The 16,603-nt window shown below is 61.9% G+C and overlaps 1 protein-coding gene across 2 annotated transcripts; it reads left to right on the top strand.

Moving 5' to 3' along the window:
- The first annotated feature begins 1,857 nt into the window (after nt 1-1,857).
- Nucleotides 1,858-16,507, top strand: BAP1 (BRCA1 associated deubiquitinase 1). 2 transcript variants are annotated; one of them, XM_075005856.1, is made up of 17 exons: nt 1,858-1,973; nt 3,402-3,431; nt 3,526-3,580; nt 4,035-4,167; nt 5,092-5,211; nt 6,229-6,290; nt 6,379-6,521; nt 7,888-7,966; nt 9,573-9,696; nt 10,088-10,235; nt 10,659-10,843; nt 11,502-11,635; nt 13,041-13,513; nt 13,688-13,848; nt 14,559-14,651; nt 15,128-15,200; nt 15,531-16,507. In XM_075005856.1, the coding sequence occupies exons 1-17, from the start codon at nt 1,937-1,939 to the stop codon at nt 15,662-15,664; spliced, it is 2,184 nt and encodes a 727-aa protein (XP_074861957.1). In that variant the 5' UTR covers nt 1,858-1,936; the 3' UTR covers nt 15,665-16,507. The 2 variants fall into 2 exon arrangements, with proteins under 2 accessions (XP_074861957.1, XP_074861958.1); XM_075005857.1 differs by lacking the exon at nt 14,559-14,651.
- The last annotated feature ends 96 nt before the right edge of the window (nt 16,508-16,603 follow it).

The following is a 16,603-nucleotide window of genomic DNA, read 5'->3' as shown; positions in this document are numbered from 1 at the left end:
CGCCAAAGCCCCCACTGTGCCTGGGATTGCGCAGGACCAGTCTGCAGGGAGGGTGCGTCCTTCCTGACCCCAGGTGACCATCAGCTTGTGCCCTGAAGCATGAGGATGGCCAGCGAAGGCGAGCGCTTCCGTTTACTCCTGGGGTTAGGCATGCGTTACCTCTCTGAGCAAGCGCTCACCTTTGAGCACGACTCTCGGAAAGCTTCTCCTTGCTTCTAAGTCACCCCAGACTCTCTCGGGCAGATGCCCCAGTACATGATGTTGTGTCCCCCCAACCTCCCCTCTACCCCACAGCAGCTGTGCTCCCCAGCAGGCTTCTCCCAGTTTACCCAGCAGGAGAAATCCTTGCAACTTTCCATCGCCAAGATTTGTGCTGGCAACAGGCGACTTCCTCAATGACAGAGGGCAAAGGCCATTTCTCTAGGTGGGCAATAACTGGGCAGCTGGCCCATTTCCCAGTTGCACCGAGGATGTATTCAGGTTCTGCCCCCCAGGAAGTGTAAGAGGGGCAGGCTCAGAGTCCCTGGTGCTGTAGGATAGTTGCAGAGGGGCTAAGGGTCCATAGTGGGGGTGGGAGTGAGGAGCTTAGGGTCCCTGGAGCTGTAGGATGGGGAGGGGAACTTGGGGCCTGTGGTGATGTAAGGTGGGAGGGGGACTCAGGGCACCGGTTTCTGTGGGACCAGGGGACGGGGGATGGGGTTTGAGGGGCTCAGAGTCCTGGGTGCTGTAGCCCAGGGTGTGTGTGTGGGGGGGGGGACACAGGATTCTGGGTGCTGTATGATGGGGGAGGGGGAGACTCGGAGTCCTGATGGTGCAGGGGGGAGGGGTCCTGGCACTGTAGCATGGGGGGGCAGGGGTCTCAGGACTCTGGGTGCTATAGCATGTGGGGGTGAGGGGTTAAGAGGTCCTGACGGTGTAGGATGCGGAGTACAGGATTCCGGGTGCTGTATGCCAGGGGAGGGGGGGACTCGGAGTCCTGGTGGTGTTGGGGGGAGGGGTCCCGGCGGTGTAGGATTGGGGGGGTACAGGAGTCTGGGTGCTGTATGCCGAGGGGAGGGGGTTCTCAGGGTCCTGGAGGTGTAGGATGAGGGAGTTTCAGGATTCTGGGTGCTGTATGCCAGGGGAGGGGGTTCTCGGGGTCCTGGCAGTATAGGAGGGAGGGTACAGGATTCTGGGTGCAGTATGCTGGGGAGAGGGGGGACTTGGGGTCCTGGCGGTGTGGGGGGGAGGGGTCCTGGCAGTATAGGATGGGGGGTACAGGATTCTGGGTGCAGTATGCTGGGGAGAGGGGGGACTCGGGGCCCTGGCGGTGTGGAGGGGAGGGGTCCTGGCAGTACAGGATGGGGGGTACAGGATTCTGGGTGCTGTATGTCGGGGGGTGGGACTCGGGGCCCTGGCGGTGTAGGGGGAAGGGGCGCTGGAGGCGTAGCAGCGGGGTGCAGGGCCCGGGATCTGGCAGCGGGGCCTTCGCACGGTCCCTGTGCCGACGGTGCCATCGTGCGGGACTCCGACTCGGCTCCCGGGCGGCTGCCCGCTGGTCCCGTCGCGTGGGCTGCGCAGCGCCGAGCACCGGGCGACCCGGCGGGGAGTGGGTGGCCCCGTGTCCGGCCGGGGGCGCTCCGCGGCCTGCGCCCCCGCCCAGAGCCCAATGTGCAGGCACGGGGCGCGCAGCGCAGCGGGACATGGGGGTCTGGGGACCCGTGAGGGGATCCGCCCCGCGGCCCCAGCGCGGCTCCGAGACTTATTTCACGCGCCCGGCAGCCGCGGCTGGGACTGATATCCCGCCGCGTCCTGCCTCCGTGCGCCTGCGCGTCGCGGTGAGATGACGAAAGGGAAGTGGGCGTGGCCTGGGGCGGATGGGCTTGTGGGGCCCGAACGTCGGTGCAGCTGAGGGGGAGGGGGCAGGACATGGCGCCGTGGCCCGGTCCGGGGGAAGATGAATAAGGGCTGGCTGGAGCTGGAGAGCGACCCCGGTGAGGTGGGGGGCGGGGTGGGCTGTGAGGGGAGGGAGCGTGGGGGTTGTGGGGGGAGGGGCAGGCTGTGGAGGGAGGGTGGGGGAGGGGCAGGCAGTGGGGGCAGCGTGGGGGTTGTGGGGGAGGGGCAGGCTGTGGGGGAGGGAGCGTGGGTGTTGTGGGGGGAGGGGCAGGCTGTGGGGGAGGGAGCGTGGGTGTTGTGGGGGGAGGGGCAGGCTGTGGGGGCAGCATGGGGGTTGTGGGGGGAGGGGCAGGCTGTGGGTGAGCAGTTTGCCCCGAAGTGAGGTGGGAGTTAAAGAAAAGCCTTTTCTGGTGGTCTGAAACCCCAGGTGCTTGGGCCCCTCTTTGGTTAATACTTGACAAGTGGCCTCCCACCCTCATGTGTCCCCCTGATGTCTTGCTGGGCCTCACTCAGATTCATTCCCATGCGCAGTGATGGCTGTTGGAGGGGGTGTGGGAGTCCAACAAGCACCTCCTCGGTGAGTTTGAGAGATGGGCTCCTGAAAGTGGAGGACAACCCGGGACCAGTATTCACACATCAGGCGTGTGCTGAAATAGTCATTTGAATTCGCCATTGAGCCAAGTATCTTTAAGTGGCTCAGGTGTCAGTGAGCTGTCAGGGTGTGAACGCTGGGCGTGGGATTCCCCACTGGTCTGTACCTGCTCATATTGGCATTAAAAGATGTGTTATATCAACATTTAGGCCCCTGTAAATTATGCCATCTGGGTATTGTGTCTTCGCGCCCCTGAGTTATGCTTTCATACATGGTGGCGTAGCCGTAGCCTAGGTAATAGTATCTTCAATTCATCTTCACTGTGCATGGCACCAATAGCATGATTGTTTTAATGTCACACTCTTTATTCTTCCTCCCCACTGTCTTTCTTGGTGTCTTGGAGGGTTGAAGAGGGAACTGGGGGTCTTCAGATCATTTGTTTTAAGCTACCGACCCTTCAGAAGATCTAATCTAAAAGCTTCCTTTCCCTGCACCGACCAGGATGGTTGGCCTGTTCCCTTTGTTGGATGCTGAAGTAACCGCTGAATGCGTGAAGTGAAAGGAAAGGGTTTTGAAAGGTTGCAGATAAATCAGAAGCAAAACTCCTTAAGTTAATAGCTTGTCTGCCTCGAGCCCTGTTATTGCTTTGCCTACTCTTGAGAAACAGCCTGGGAGTTGTAAGGTGCCCAGCTCTGGGGTGTCCTGAGCAGGTGGTCAGATGAGATGACCTGGTGGTCTCTTCTGGCCTTAAACTCTAAGAGTCTGTCTGTAGTGCAGCTGGAACTGATCGAGCTAGTGTTCCAAATGTATTATTATTTGTCACTGTTCCAAACTTGTGGTTTTTGTCAAATTTGCCCTGGTGCTAACCAGAGCTGGGGGACAGAAATTTCCTGTCTGTTCCGCCAGAGGTAACCTCTGTCTTGTTCCCCTCCAGGTCTCTTCACCCTGTTAGTGGAGGATTTTGGTGAGTAGGGGAGCTGTTCTGCCAGGTTGGTTTCAAGCCCAGACCCCCTTCTGCTGGTCTCACATCACTGGCTCCCGTTCTCTTTTTTTTGTAGGCGTTAAAGGGGTGCAGGTTGAGGAAATCTATGATCTACAGAGCAAGTGCCAAGGGTAAGTTTTCAGCTCAGCCTGACTTATTGGAGTAGATTTCATCCAGCAAAAGCTCCCCTGGGCTCGTCCTTGCACAGCAGTGATGTGGGTACAGGGGTGCGGTTTCTAAAGACACCGATCTCTTGGCAGTAACTGGTTTTCTAAATCCTGCTGCTGCACCCTGTAAGTTCCCTATTATATGTTGATGTAATGCTGTTTAGAGTGAAGTTAACATACATTGGGGAGCTTTTAGTTTGCGCCAGCATGGCCTCTCCGGACTGGACTGGACCAGACGTGGTCTCTGCAGACTGGAGTGCCCAGACATCAGTGTGTTTCAGGAATCACACCCTCATATCCCACCTTAGATGTGTCCTGTGGGCTCCACTTGACGAGAGCTGCATGGTTCATGTTAATGGAAACTTGCAAACTGGTGCCACTGCCAACACCAGCCCCTTTGTGTTTCTTTCTCTGCCAGCCCTGTGTACGGGTTCATCTTCCTCTTCAAATGGATTGAAGAGCGTCGGTCCCGCCGGAAGGTCTCCACCCTGGTGGATGAGACGTCGGTGATCGACGATGACATCGTCAATAACATGTTCTTCGCTCATCAGGTAGGCTGGCTGGGGACGAGTGGGCAGCGAGGGCATGCTCATGCGCTGAGCTTATCTGTGGCCATCCAGATTGTGGCAGGAATGGTCCATAGCCGTGCTGCAGTTCCCCCGACTGGTGGACAGCCTGATTCTGTGCAGATTGCCTGCTTGGCCTACTGCAGATCAGGAGGCTGTGGCTCAGCTCAGGGTTGGCTTTTATATCTGTCACCTGGGTATTTAGGGACATAATGCGTTCGAGAAGGCAGCCGGCCTCTGTGGGGTGTTGGACATGAGGCCTGAAGAACAGAGACTGGAAGATTTGTATGTTGGGGACAGAGGTTGGATGTGAACCTAACACTTTTTCCCTGGGTCCCTCCTTATCACAAAGGAATGGCCTTTTGCTTCCAGAAGGGGACCTAGAGTTGAGCCAGCACAGTGGTCTTGCAGTGCGTTGGCTGGTGTGTGAGCTGTAGTCCCCTCCCGGAGGTGAACCTGGGGTGTGGCACTGGCCTTGGGGCGCAGGGAGTTGGAAGTTGCAAGCTCCAGCCCCCCGGCGTTCTGGACTTGCACTCGCCCCTGGCGCCCTGCTTGCTGTAGGCTTTACTTAATGGCTGTATAGATCTAGCGTCTTCCCTTGTCTGCTCAGGGACAGTGCAGGAGGCTGGCAAAGGCAGAGGGAATCCACACGAATTGTTAGAGCAGAGGGCTGGTCTCATCTGTGCCAGCCCTGGCCTTGCCATGAAGCAGGTGGGGTGATGTGATTTGTGGGAAGGCTGTGACCCTACGCAGTGGGACAGGGGTTGTGTTCCTCAGCTGAGGGTTCCAGGCAGCTGTTGTGCTGGATTTTTGGCAGCAGTTACTGCAGGGTGTCGGGGAGCATCTGGACGCTGGGGCTGAAGGATCCCCCCCGTTTCTGTTATGTAACTTGGTCTCTCTTTCCTGTAGCTGATTCCCAATTCCTGTGCCACTCACGCCCTGCTGAGTGTCCTCCTGAATTGCAGCAATGTGGACCTGGGGCCGACGTTGAGTCGCATGAAGGATTTCACCAAGGGCTTCAGCCCGGAGGTTGGCGCGGGGTGGGGTGTGGGGCTGCGGCTTGCTGGGTTGGGGGTCGGGGGGTCCTGCTCCTTTCCTGTGATCTGTTTGCGAAGGGATGGTTCTGTGCAGCCTCAGCCCAGCTCTGTTCCCATCCCCATTCACATTCCTGCCTTCTTCCCAACCCCTTTTCCTCCCTTCACCTTTGCCCTTGCCTAACTGTGCTGTCCTCTAGATAGGCTCCCTCTGGCCTTCACATCTTTCTCTACAACCCCTTCTTCAAGCATGCCCTCCTTCCTCCCCCACCTTGTTACCTCGGAGTTGCCTCCCCAGGCCACGATCCATTCCTGTGCATCCGCTCCGACATGCCTCTCGGGGAGGGAGGCATCTCCAGAGATGCGGGCTCGCGGCACGGCGTTCAGGGGTTCCCGCCATTGCACCCCTCCACTTTGGGGATCTTTGTCTGCCTTTGCTGACGGTTCAGAAAAGGGCGACTGAAATGATGAGGGGGTTGGAACGGGTCCCCTATGAGAGGTTAAACAGACTGCGGCTTTTCAGTTTAGAAAAGAGGGGATATGACAGAGGTATATAAAATCCTGGGTGGTGTGGAGAGGGTTAGTAAAAAATGTTATTTACTTGTTCCCATAGTACAAGAACTAGAGGACACCAAATGAAATTAATGGGCAGCAGGTTTAAAACTAATAAAAGGAAGTTCTTTTTCACACAGCGCACAGTCAACCTGTGGAACTCCTGGCCAGAGGAGGCTGGGAAGGCCAGGACTAGAAGAGAGTTCAAGGAAGAGCTAGATAAGTTCATGGAGGTTAGGTCCATAAAAGGCGATTAGCCGGGGGTAGGAGTGGGTGTCCCTGGGCTCTGTTTGTCAGAGGCTGGAGATGGATGGCAGGAGACAAGCTGCTTGATCATTGTCTTTGGGCCACCCCCTCTGGGCACGTGGCACTGGCCGCTGTTGGGAGACGGGATGCTGGGCTGGATGGACCGTTGGTCTGACCCAGTGGTGGCTGTTCTTGTGCTCTTTGCTTTTTGCAGAGTAAGGGCTATGCTATTGGGAATGCCCCAGAGTTGGCCAAGGCCCATAACAGCCATGCCAGGTGAGTGTGGGTACCTCCTGCAGCTCTGCGCCCTGGGGGAAGGGAGGCGGCTGCTGCGCTCACCTCTCGGTTGTGTTCCCTCGCACAGGCCGGAGCCTCGGCACCTGCCGGAAAAGCAGAATGGAATCAGCGCCGTGCGGACCATGGAGGCCTTTCACTTCGTCAGTTACGTTCCCATCAAGGGGCGACTCTTTGAGCTGGACGGACTGAAGGTCTATCCCATCGACCACGGTAAGGAGCCCTGGGCCCCAGCGCCTGCAGCCCCAGTGCTGGCCAGAACAGACCCTGCCTGGGCACGATTCCCGGGCTGGAGGTGCTGGGAGTGTCCTTTAGCATTGCTGGAGCTCCTGCAGCTATCCCTTGCCTCAAGCTTGATCTCTTGGTGGCCTGGCCTTCCCGCTGGGCATCTCTGTCTGGCCCCTGCAGCAGGAGGCTCTCCCGGTCAGTGGAATTGTCCTGACCGTGCGCACGTGGGTTGTGGAGGAAATCTCGATCCCCAGCGCGATGCAGGAACACCCAGCAGGGCCGCTGCTGCCTCCCCAGAAAACGACGGCGGCGGCACGAGCTAAAGCACAGAATGCAAGGAGGCCCCAAGGACGGTCCTTGTGTGCCTGCACGCTCTATATTGCCCTGGCCCAGGCTGGCACGTGACCGCACCTCCACCTACAGCCCAGTGCCACCTCAGCCGTATCCCAGCATGAGTCCTCGCACAGCTGCTCCTCGTGCTCCCAGCTGTGCCAGTCCTGCCCTGCCCGCTGCCGTGGCAGTCTGGGGTGTCCCACTGGTGCTGCGTCGGTAGCTGAGATCCAGGGTCGGACTCGGCCACACTCCTGTTACTTGCAGGGTCAGCAGGGGTTGTGCAGAGGTGGGCGCCTGTCCCCTGGGGGCCCCCGGAATCCGGTTCCTGGGAGAATCCAGTTGTCCCCAAGGGAGATCCGGGTTTCGGTGGCTGTTGGCAGGGTCTCAGCCTGGGTCCTTTCGCTAGGTTAGGCATTGGGCTTTTTGCTTTCAGACTTATTTCCCTCCAGGAAATCATAACGACCTCTGCCCGTGACAGCTAGAGCAAGGTTACAAGCAGTGCCCCTCCGACGCCTTCTGTCCGTGGGCGGAATAAATTTTATGCACACCGAGGCCTGTGCAGAGGTGCACCGCCAATGGAAACATGCTGCTGGCTGGGGGCGGCGCTGCAAATCAGCTGAGTGGCAGCTGAACCTCTCCTGGGCGCCTGCCCGCTCAGCTCACAGGGAGTGCTGGTTCCAAGCAAGCAGTCTCCTGGCGGGAGCGGCCTACGACCGGCCCTGGGACAGGCTTGTTTGCACCTGTCTCCCCAGCACAGATCCCAGCCGCGGCAGAGCAGGAGGGGCGCTGCGTGTGGCCGCGGGTCCCACCGTGGAGCCCTGTTGGCAGTACTGAGCCCAGGGCAGGACCGATGCGCTCGCAGAGAGCGATGGGATTGGTCCCTGGCAGGCCTTGCGGTTGGACAGGCGGCCCGTCCTTGTGGCTGGCTGACCCCAGGCGAGCGGCCTAGCGGCTGTGCCGGCCCAGGCCGAGCTTGGGGGCGGGGTTTGCTCTGCTAACGCGTTTCTCTGTTTCCCAGGGCCTTGGGCCGAGGACGAAGAGTGGACGGACAAAGCCAGGAGAGTGATCATGGAGCGCATTGGCCTGGCCACAGCAGGGTCGGTGCCCACATAAGCTCGGGGGAGGGGGTGGCTGGCCTGGGAGACGCTGAGGTCTGTTTCACAGCATGGTGGCTCAGGAGGGCTGGATGGTTGGGTCCCCCGTGGAAGGGGACGGGTTGGATCGTGCCATAGCAGCGTGAGACGCTTGGGCGCAGGGCCTGCTTGTTTCTGCCCCGCTCGGCCTGCAGGGACAGGGCAGGGGAAGGGTGGTAAAGGGGGTCTTTGCTTGCTTAGCCCTCTGGTCATGGCACCCCTGCAGATGAGTTTGGTGTCTTGTTTGATCTGTTGTGGCTGAATTGGGCCTCTGAGGAAGCCTGGGAGGGGCCCAGCTGCGGTCTGGGAGCTCCTGCGGATGCTGCAGCATGAGGCCAAGCAGCTGTGTGACTTATGCTCTTGGTTACTCGGGGCACACCTGCACCTGTGGGAGTCCTGGTGGGCTCCTGGCCCCGACTGCTGTGGGACAGTGGCTGGGATGTGGTGGCTGAGCCCTTCCTTGTGCAAGAGGGACCCCGGAAGTGACCGTTCTGCGCCCACCCTGGGAACAAGAAACCACTCTGTTCCCAGGCGCGGCCGTGGGGGAATGAATGGGGGCTGCCCTTCCCCGTTACCATCTGCCTTAGGACAGCCCTGGGCTGACACAGCGGTGCCTGGGCTGCTGTGTGGCTCAGGAGGTACCCAAGCCCGGGGGGGCTGTGCAGTGGCCCCTGGGTGCGCTGTGCCAGTGGGCAGTGTGATACGTTACCCTCTTCCTGGTGCGCTGCTGCTTGGCTGAGTCATTACAGCTTTGGGACTGCCTCCCTAGGCCTTGCGTGAGCCCAGTCAGGGCAGTCCCTGATGCAGCCCAGGCGGGTGGGGGTCTGGCTTTCAGGAGGCGGTTTACAATAGTGCGGACAGGCAAAGTGACTTGACTAAGGGCTGTACTAGGAATCAGTGGCAGAGGTGGGTAATGGACCTGCAGCTCCCCAGTGTAGGGCCATCTCCTCCCTCCTAGTCACAACTCCTGGCTCGCAAAGAGGTGCTCAGAATTGGGGAGGGGTTTTTCCTCCCTATGCGGTGAGTTTTGGTTGCCCCGCAGCCAGCCCCGTGAAAGTAACAGCTCCCGTTTCCTGCCCCTGCGCTGCACTGAGGTTCCACCGGCAGGGGCAGGACTCCGGGGCCGCAGCGTGGTAACTCCTGACTGATCTGACTCGAAACCATCCGTTTGTTCCCAAGTGCCGGTGACGCAGAGCCCTGCCCCTTGGCTAGGGAGTGCCCTGCCCAGCTGGCCGTGTATTTGGAGTCCTGCTCAGCCAGCTGGGTTGCTTGTGCCTTGTTTATAGGGACATGCAAGTGGAGGAAGGTCTGCAGGACATGCTGTGAAAGTCACTTAACGTGTCTTCGCACGGGTGCTGGGGGGAGCTGCTCGTTTGCCACATAACCACCTCTGGTCTTCTGTGCGGACCATGAGCATCTTGGCTTCTCCGGCCCTGCTGCCTGGAACCTGCAGTTCTGCAGCCCCTGCGTTGCACGCTGGTGGCATCTGAATCCCCACCTGCAGCTTGTCAGGGCAACCCCGTTCCTCTGGGTGAGCCCACGCTAATGCGGCCGATGTGCTTTGCTGCAGGGAGCCGTACCACGACATCCGCTTCAATCTGATGGCGGTGGTGCCTGACCGGAGGGTGAAGTACGAATCCAGGCTGCACATCCTGAAGATGAACAGGCAGACGGTGCTGGAGGCCCTGCAGCAGGTAGGGGAGGTGCAGGCTTTGCCAGCAGGCTGCAAGCGCTGGCTTCCCCAGGCACTGCTCAGCCCTACTCTCTCTCCCTCCGTCCTCCGGGCAGCCTGGCTGCGCTGTGCTGTCCTAGGGCGGGTGGAAGGAGTACCTCAGACCCTTGGCCACGGCTTGGTACCACGCGCTGTGCTTCCCGCCTGTAGCCGTGTCCCATGTGACTGCGTTTCCCAGGTGGGACTCACTGACCTTCTCGCCCCGTGATGTTCCAGCAGCGCACGTGGCTGGCTGCTGGCCAGAGCTGGGAAGTTGGCTCAGCCACATGGGTTCCTCCTTCCCTCCCTTAGGCCTTGTGCAACTGGGAACCTGATTCAACGCTCTGGGGCTGATTGTCTTTTTTGCTTTCCAGCTGATCCGGGTAACTCAGCCGGAGCTGATTCAGACCCAGAAGTCCCAGGAGTCTCAGCCAGCCGAGGAGGCCAAGCCGGCCAGCAGCAAGGCCTGTGGGACGCTGGAGATGAGCAGAGTGCAGCTGGCTCCGGAGAGCTCTCGCCCAGGTGTGGGCCTCGCTCAGCTGTGGGGAGAGCCCTGCCCAGAAGCGCCCCACTGTGGCTTGATCACTTGAGTCCTGGATCTGTCCACCAAGCGGTGGAGGAAAGAGCCATGGGATAGAGCGGGGCCGTGCTGGCTCAGCCTTGATTGTTGTGTTCCCAAATAGCCTCCGGGCATGGATATATGGTGCCCTGCAGCCTGTGCCTGGATTCAGTGCCTGCTGGCCAGGCCGCCACCGGCAGGGATGCAGGCCACAGAGCTTGAGAAGGGAGAACTCGAGTGACGTTTATTGTTGCTCTTGGCGGTGTAGTCCTAGGAGGGTTTCAGTGTCTGGAGGGGCAGGGAAGAGGTTAAGGAGAGCCCCCGGGAATCCCAGGAGCTAGAGTCCTTTGGGAAAAGCTCTCTGAGGTCAGGCCTGTGCGTTGCAGACAGCACTGAGGAGTCGCCGGGCCAGGGCCACACTGCCGCTGCACAGAACCTGCCCAACAAATCCAAACTGGTTGCAAAGCCCTCCGGGAGCTGCATCAATGGGGCTCCGGCTAACCCCAACCCGATTGTGCAGAGGCTCCCGGCCTTCTTGGATAACCACAACTACGCCAAGTCGCCCATGCAGGTACGTGGGGCCCGGCCTTTCTTCTCATGGCGGGCGGCAGGCCGGAGACAGCCAGAGACTAGGCTGCGCCTTGCCAGCCTCGTGAATGAAGCCTGGGGGAAAAGGACATCAAGGGATAACTTTCTATCCCTGCCGCTGCAGCAGCTGGCTGTGCCAGTTCACAGGGTTTTAGAGGCCCCCCATGTGCCTGGAGGTCTGGTACCCTTCCAGCTCCCCGAGCGCACACAAGCGGGGAGAGGCGCACTGTTTCCACTGTCTCTCGTGCTGCCCCTCCGGGGCTGTGTTGCTGGGTTTCTAGCCTGTTCTGGTTTGCGGGACCAGGTGCACCGGGGTCCAGGCATGCTTGTTGCACCCGGGTTCTGGGGGTACACAGAAGCCAAAGCTGGGACTTCTGGTCCTGAATCGGCGGGCTCAGTTCTACCCTGAGATCACGTTTGGCTGGGTATGGCAGTGCCCAGGGCAAACCTAGCCTGTGTGGGGGGAGGTGGTGCCCTCCAACGTGGGCTTCGTGGAGCCCCCAGGACTGCTCCGAGGCAGGGGCTCTCCCAGAGATGCTGCCGGCCAGCCCGTGGCTGGTGCTGGTGTCTTTGCCCGGCTTCCAGGGAGGGCTGACAGCAAGGGATGGGCCCCTCGGGCAGTGAGCGGGTGTGTGTTGCAGGAGGAGGAGGACTTGGCAGCGGGTGTGGGTCGCAGCCGGGTTCCAGTCCACCAGCACCAGCACTACTCAGACGACGAGGACGACTATGACGAGGAGGAGGAGGAAGAGGTTTCTAACACCGCCCCTGCCCTCAGGTAAGGGCTGGCATTGGAACCGCAGAGTGATGGGAGAGTGAGACCCGCTTTCCTTCAGCCTGTGTTCCCCAGGGCAGACCGGGGAGGCGGAAGATGCCTGGGGGAGCGTTTCACCAGGTAGGTGAGCAGCACACTGATCCCGCACGTGGCTGGGTGTGAAGGCAGCCCTAGCTCAGGGAGCGCTGGCAGGAGGGTGCCCTGGGCACAGAGTGGCTGGCCAAAGAGGCCGAGCGGGATATTTATCCAGCCCCGGTCAGCTGATCTCTTCATCTAGTCCCACCGGGCCGGGGCTCATCTCCAAGCCTGCCTCCCTGAGTCAGCTCCTGCCCGCTGGCTGCAGCTGGGGAGAGAGGACGGCAGCGTCTGGCCGAGCATGGCGGGGTGGGCACTAGCGCTCTTGCTTGGGTCTGGCTGGCGGTAGCGAAGGCTGATGGTGAGCCAGCAGGCCGGACCCTTTCAGTGGTACCCCTGAGAGTCCCGTTAAGCCCAGATACGCCCAACTCCCGTGCGCATTCCTCGGGGGTCTCTGGAGTCTTTCAAGGCTCAGCTCACTTTGGGTGCCCATCTTGAGGATGGCCCCTGTGGTCTCCTGTTGTCCCTCACCTTGAGCGGTCAGTTCCCCCGGTGCCCAGGCCGTGCTGATATTCGTATGTGAGCCCTGGGAGCCTGCGGGTGGGGTGGGAGCCCCACAGATCCCAGCGGTGTCAGCAGAAAGCTGAGAACTGGGCCCTTTGCGGCCTGGAGGCGCTCGGAGAGTGGGGCGCAGCCTGGCACGAAGGGCGCACAGAGAGCTCCCAAGCGGGGAGGCTGTGAGCGAGCCAGATCGGCCCCTCGCACTGCGGTTCAGACTGTAGTGGGGCTGCCCCGGAGGGGGAAGGTGAAAAACGCTCCGGCCTCGTCTACACGTTGAACAGCTCTCGCCTGCAGACGCCGCCTGTGCAGACAGGCCCTAGTGCTGGCTGCGCTGGGCTTAGTCGGTTTCGCTCTCTCGCAGGGCAGGGGGATTTCGCACATGGACCAGCCTAATTTCCGAGCATCGCCCCGGCCAGGCCCGCTTGGTTCCCACGTTGCTGCTGTGGTATTTATAGAGTGCCGGGCAGGTTCCCACATGGCGCAGGCCATTCAGCGGGCGCTTTGGGGAGCCCTGGGCTGGGCGGGCCAAGCACTCGCAGACCTGTCCAGTCACATGAGCAGCGGAGGTTCCCCCCCGTTTCCCCTGCCGCCGTGGTTCAACTCGCTCAGGCTGTGCCAGGCTCGGTGGGGGTCCAGACTCCCGCAGGTTGCGTCGTGTGGTGCCGGAGGCCGTACCGTGTCAGCTCTCCCCAGCTGCTGGGGTGCCGGGCCTGGTGCCGCCAGCAGCCTGGTTGGTGTCTGTCCTTGACCTCCTGTTTGCGTCCTGGGGCAGGTACGCTCGGAAGGGGCAGGCGAAGCAGGAGGTCGTGGCCGGGGCTGCTGACAGCCAGCTCTCCGTCCTCCAGCCCAACACCATCAACGTCCTGGCAGAGAAGCTCAAGGAGTCCCAGAAGGACCTGTCCATCCCCCTCTCCATCAAGACCGGGAGTGGGGGGGCCGCCGTGGCCGTGGTGGGCCACTCACAGCCCTCCCCCACGCCCAGCAACGAGAGCACGGACACTGCCTCGGAGATCGGCAGCGCCTTCAACTCCCCGCTGCGCTCCCCCATCCGCTCGGCCAACCCCACCCGGCCCTCCAGCCCCGTCACCTCCCACATCTCCAAGGTGCTCTTCGGGGAGGAGGACAGCCTGCTGCGGGTGGACTGCATGCGGTTCAACCGAGCTGTGCGGGACCTGGGGCCCGTCGTCAGCATTGGCCTCCTGCACCTCACCGAGGAGGGGGTCTTCTGCCCGCTTGCCATCACAGGTAGGGGTGGGAAGGGCCATGGGCCTTCACTGAGGGAGGGGGCACCATGGCTGAAGGGGAAGAGGGTGGGTGGCAGGGTGGGCCCTTAAGATGCCCTGGGAGGCAGCCGGGGGGTTGGAGCAGGTGCAGGTACCGGGCTGTGGTCCGTAACGCTTTCTTCCCTGGTGTGCCCAGAAGGGGGGAAGAGCTCCCCCGCCTCCAGCAGGCAGAGCGAAGAGGGCCAGGCTGCCGTCAGGGGGGCCGAGAAGGAGGCGGGTGAGCCAAGCGACGGCAAGGAGAGGGCGGCTCTCTGCAGGCCCAGCGACCACCCCTGCGGGGAGAAGTATTCGCCCAAAGTGAGTGACCGACCGTCCGCCCAAGCCAGGCAGCAGCAGCTCCACGCGGCCAGGGCCTGCGTTAGTGGCAGGGGCACAGCCTCTTCCCCACCAGCCCATGGGGCTGGTTTCTGCCCAGCCACACCGGGCGCTTTGGTCTCTAGACGCTCCTGCCCATAACCGGCCCTTGCTCTAACTCCCTGCCCGTGCCGCCCTTACTCCCTTCCCCGCAGGGCATGGCAGCGCCTCCCTGCCGCTAGGGCGGATGCTGGCCTGCGAGTGGGGGCGCTGCCCCAAGGGGTCACGCTGCGTCTCTGGGAAGGGGAGCAGAGGCTGGGCTGTGCGGCTCACTTGGTCACGGGGACACGGCCGTTGGGAACCGGCCCAAGGCCACCGCCTCTGCGTGGCTGGGGGCTGCTTCCCCCGTGTGTGCTGGCGCCGGGGCCTTGAGCTGAGAGCTGCTCGGCTAAGAGCCTGGTCTCGGCAGCCCCCGCTCTGCTGCCGCTAACTAGCAGTGCGCCGATCCCATCGAGATGCTCTCCAGTGCGGCTGCCCAGCACAGCCCTGTGCTGGTGGAGGGAGCCCTTTCCCGCGGGGGTGAGCTGGGGCTGGGCATCGCTGCAGCTTGGCGCTGCTTGGCTGTGCGGCCAGCGGGCACCACCTGGCCCCTTCTCCATCCCCGGGCTGCGGCAGGGGCCGGGTGGGTCACGTTCTCTGCTCGGCTCTGCCAGGAGCTGCTGGCGCTGCTCAAGTGCGTGGAAGCCGAGATCGTGAACTACGAGGCCTGCCTGAAGGAGGAGGTGGAGAAGAGGAAGAAGTTCAAGGTGCGCTGCCTGGGTCCCTGCAGCCCTTGGGAGGCTGAGCCCACCCAGCGCCTTTGCATGGGCCTGTGGGGAGAGACTCCTGGGGGTAGGCCGGGCTGGGCAGCCACTTGCCCGGGACAGCAGCCGGGGAGAGCGAGCCAGCTGCCTGAGCCGTCTCGGGGGCGCTGAGTGGGCAGCGCAGCTGAACCCGGGCTGGAGCCTGCACCCGGGCTGGGCTTGCCTTGCTGGGCAGCAGCCTTCTCCCAGTGTGTCCAGCGTGATTCCCCGCCGGCGCAGGGCTTCCTGTGAGCTCCATGCAGCCGACCTGCCTGCGCCCCCCGTCAGAGCCCTCAGTCCAGGCAGCAGCCAGAAGCTGGGTTGGGTGCTGCTTTCAGCTCAACGCCGCACCCAAACCACCCTGGCTGCAGCCTCTTGGGCTGGGCTCCCCTTGCCTGCTGGCCCAGGCGGCAGCCGTTCACCTGCAGCTCTCTCCGCAGATCGACGACCAGAGGAGAACCCACAACTACGACGAGTTCATCTGCACCTTCATCTCCATGCTGGCGCAGGAAGGTGAGGCTGGCTGCTCCTCGCGGCTGTGCAGCTGAGCTGGTGCTGAGGGGTTGCCCTGCGGTCACTCTTCACCGGTGCAGGGCTGCTGCTTCTCTTGGGGGTCCCCGCACGCTGGAGGGACCACTCGGGGCTCACTCCTCACTACTGCAGCTGGGACAGCCCTGAGCGTGGGCCTTTGGCTCTGGGACCCGCAGGCTTTGTCCTCCAGTGAGCTGGGGCCCAGGGCTAAGCTATTAGCTGGGGCTCCTGCAAACTGGGGCAGGTGTGTGGGGAGGGGGCTATTGTCCCTGTGAGCCGCTTCTCACCCGTGGCATGGCTGCTCCCCTGCAGGCATGCTGGCTAGCCTCGTGGAGCAGAACATCTCAGTCCGCCGCCGGCAAGGCGTCAGCATCGGGCGTCTCCACAAGCAGAGGAAGCCGGATCGCCGGAAACGCTCCCGGCCGTACAAAGCCAAGCGCCAGTAGGGGCGGCGGTCGAGAGGGGAGCGGAGCCCTACGCTGCCCGGGGCGAGTCCCACCTGGACGCAGGGGCCTGGGCCCTTCCTGCTCATGTCCCTCACCGCGTTGGGAAGGGAGGGGCGGCCCAGCCTGTTTCACGCGAAATTTGGAGTTTAGTGGCCTGGGCCCCCTGTGGCGGGGCCGGTTCCTTCCTCTCTCCCTGCTGGTCACGGTGTGTTCGTGCAGCACTCAGGAATGGGGCCAGCTGCTTGGGTGACTTTGGCGCAGGGTGGTCCCTACAGGCCGATCTGGTTGCTCAGAGGCTCTCATGTCCTACCTGGACCCTCCCCAGGAGAATTCCTAGCAGGGAGGAGCCTGAGGCGGGGCTGAGCCGCCCTGTTTGCTTCATGGACTTGTAATGCGTACGTGGAAATGAACCCGCGAGCAGGTGGGCAGCAGACCTTGGAGAAGTGCGGCCCCTTTCTTCTCAGGCCTGGAGCCGGAGGGCTGCTGCCGGCCCTCGTTCCATCAGCTGGGGCTACTGGATTCAGGAGCAGAACCTCCTGCCCCAAGGCTGAGCTCTGTCTCACGCCTGGCTTCAGCCTAGCAGTGCCTGCTGCCAGGAGGCGTCTCTCTCCCCCCCAGCAGCATCACTCGAACAGAGGGGCTGGAGGCCAGCCAAGGCTGTTGGTGTTTGAGGAGGGGGCGGGAAGCAGCCCTGCTCAGCTAAGCACAGGATTTACCAAACGTGCTGCTTTGCACAGAGCGTGACTGTCCGCTGAAAGCAGGGCTGTGGCAAACGGGCCCTGCTGTACGGAGCAGCCCTGGGGGAAAGAATAAAGCTGGCCTGCCCTGGGCCTGTTTGGGGAAGGGCTGTTTAACAGAAGCTGCTGGGTGCAGACTTGGTGTGCAGCCGTGGGGGGCTGGCTGGAATACAAACCAGTGCCAGGCAGGCTCTGTGATTCC

Source organism: Carettochelys insculpta, chromosome 11 (assembly GCF_033958435.1).
Source record: "Carettochelys insculpta isolate YL-2023 chromosome 11, ASM3395843v1, whole genome shotgun sequence".
Lineage (NCBI taxonomy): Eukaryota > Metazoa > Chordata > Testudines > Carettochelyidae > Carettochelys > Carettochelys insculpta.
Note: the sequence above shows the minus strand (reverse complement) of the source record. Positions and strands in the feature narration are given on the sequence as shown.